The sequence below is a fragment of the Apaloderma vittatum genome, unplaced genomic scaffold (genome assembly GCF_000703405.1).
Source record: "Apaloderma vittatum isolate BGI_N311 unplaced genomic scaffold, ASM70340v1 scaffold24200, whole genome shotgun sequence".
Classification (NCBI taxonomy): Eukaryota; Metazoa; Chordata; class Aves; order Trogoniformes; family Trogonidae; genus Apaloderma; species Apaloderma vittatum.
Genome location: NW_009695436.1, coordinates 11,489 through 13,605, shown reverse-complemented (window position 1 = coordinate 13,605; position 2,117 = coordinate 11,489). Strand labels below are relative to the sequence as shown.

At 47.7% G+C, this 2,117-nt stretch overlaps 1 protein-coding gene across 1 annotated transcript in view; it reads right to left on the bottom strand.

The window, feature by feature from the left end:
• Positions 1-988: 988 nt before the first annotated feature.
• PABPC4 (poly(A) binding protein, cytoplasmic 4 (inducible form)) overlaps positions 989-2,117 on the bottom strand; it is a 12,525-nt gene continuing 11,396 nt past the window's right edge. Inside the window, exons 11-14 of the mRNA XM_009871402.1 lie at positions 2,089-2,117; positions 1,425-1,518; positions 1,161-1,291; positions 989-1,075 (exon numbers count right to left, since the gene is read on the bottom strand). The exon at positions 2,089-2,117 is cut by the window's right edge and continues 90 nt beyond it. Of these exons, the coding sequence (XP_009869704.1) occupies positions 989-1,075; positions 1,161-1,291; positions 1,425-1,518; positions 2,089-2,117 (341 nt within the window). The remainder of the gene's footprint in view (positions 1,076-1,160; positions 1,292-1,424; positions 1,519-2,088) is intronic.

Sequence of the window (2,117 nt, the reverse complement as noted above, 5' to 3'; positions counted from 1 at the left end):
CCTCCCCAGCCTCCCTGTAGGTTCCCTTCAGGTACTGGAAGGCAGCTGTTAGGTCCCCCTGGAGTCTTCTCTTTTCAGCTCCCGCAGCCTGTCCTCATAGCAGAGCTGCTCCAGCCCCTGGATCATCCTTGTGGCCTCCTCCGAACACGCTCCAACAGATCCCTGTCCCTCTTATGGTAGCGACACCAGAACTGGATTCAGTATTCCATCAGTGAATAAAAAGGGAGACAAACCCCCCTCCACACTTCACAGGAAAAACGCCTCCCACACCCACCGTTAAGGGCCTGTGGCAGGATTTTAACCCAGCTCCTCCAAAACCAGCGATTGTCTGAAATTAACACACAGAATAACTCAATTAAATCACAACTTGAATGTATCTCTCAGGACAACTGCCTGTCAGCCACGTCACATTTGTTATCACTTCAAGAGAAAAGACAAACGCGGCGACTGAAAGTTTATTCCTTTATTGATAAATGCTTTCCAGACTTTCCAAACTGGACTGTTCAGTTAAAACCAAAACCACAAAATACTTTCAACCTAAAATCCTCCGTGTCCTTCCTCAGAAGACACAAAGGGTAGCTCTGTTCTGACCGCCAAGGAAAAGCTTGCAAGCTCAATTCTGGTTTTAGAAATCTAGAGCTTCGAGAAGTTGGCTTTTTAAATAAGATCTTAAAGATTAAATTACAAAACGCAATAGAACTATGTGATATGATGCACAGCGTTGAGATCTGCAGGACAGTGAAGGATCTCCAAACATCTTGAGCCGATGCCTATGAAGGGGCTATTTGGCTTCTTTGCATCCTAGAGGAAAAGACGATGAGTTACAAACACACATTTTTTTTTTTTTGCGGATTAAAATCAGACAAGTGCTGCTCACAGACCTACGCAGGCCTCCAGACTGATTGTGTTCACTAACGATCATGTTTGATTAATTCTGGAAGGTTGGAACCCCAGCTAAGGACCAAGACACTCACCAGTCTCCCTGGGTTTAAGAGGTAGCAGCAACCACGCCGACCTTCTGGGCAGCTTCTTTCTTGGCCTGGTGAGCCTGCAACACCGCCACGGCCTCCTCCACCTCGGGGTGAACAGTTACGTGGTGAGACCTGCTCTCTCAACCCAAGGCTCCCACACTGTGCCTCGTTAGGAACGGGCCAGCCTACCTTTGACCGGAGGGACTCGGGAGACTCAAGCATGTGCAGCAGCTCCGAGTTGTCGATCTCCAGGAGCATTCCTGTGATCTTCCCCGCAAGGCTGGGGTGCATAGCTTGGATCAGAGGGAACAAACGTTCTCCTGGAGGAAAAGAAAGAAAAAAAAAAAAAAAAAAGGAGTTCAGACAGGTAAGTTTCAATTAAAATGCTGTATTTGGAACCTGAGGGTGTTTCCAAAGAGAGAAACAACCTTTAAGAGCTGGTTTTTCACTTACCCAGCATCTGTTTCTGCTCCTGGGGAGGGGCAGCAGCCAGCATGGAGGCTGTTAGCGGTTCCTGGCCCTGCACATGGACTGCAGGCTGAGGTGCCTGTGGAAAAGCAGACAGGAGGGTTCTGAAACACATACTGAGCCGACTGCTTTGTATTTAGAGACAAGAGTAAGATACTCCCTCCTAAAATGCAACCTTTGACAAACCTAAGTTTCAGAAAAAGGTGCCCCCGGTTCACAAACGTTGCTCCCTACAATTCCTGAACTCAGAACCCTGTAATGTCACACACCAGCAACTGTGAACATCTTACAAAAAAATGCATCAAACATTTTGAGATAAATATCACAACTGAGAAAGAGCAACATCTGTGCTTTCAGTTATACCCTAGTGAGTAAAGCGGTGAGAGGATGAATGGCTTTAAAATGGGAAAGCAAAGAACCAAAGAAAACACCCTTACGGCAAAACTGGGTAAAAAAAGGGCTTCCAAGTATGAGACAGATAAACCCAGCAGGCCACCCCGGCAAAGGTACAACTGCCAGGTTTTTAAAATCCCAAATTGCGATGTCTGTCTGGATTATAAAAGTAGCTTGAAGATTCTGCAAGAACATTCCAGCTGCCCGTAAAACTGCAGGAGCTGCGGGGACCTGCCCGCCCAGAGCCCCGCGTTACCTGCAAGGGCTGCACGGCCGGGTGGGGGC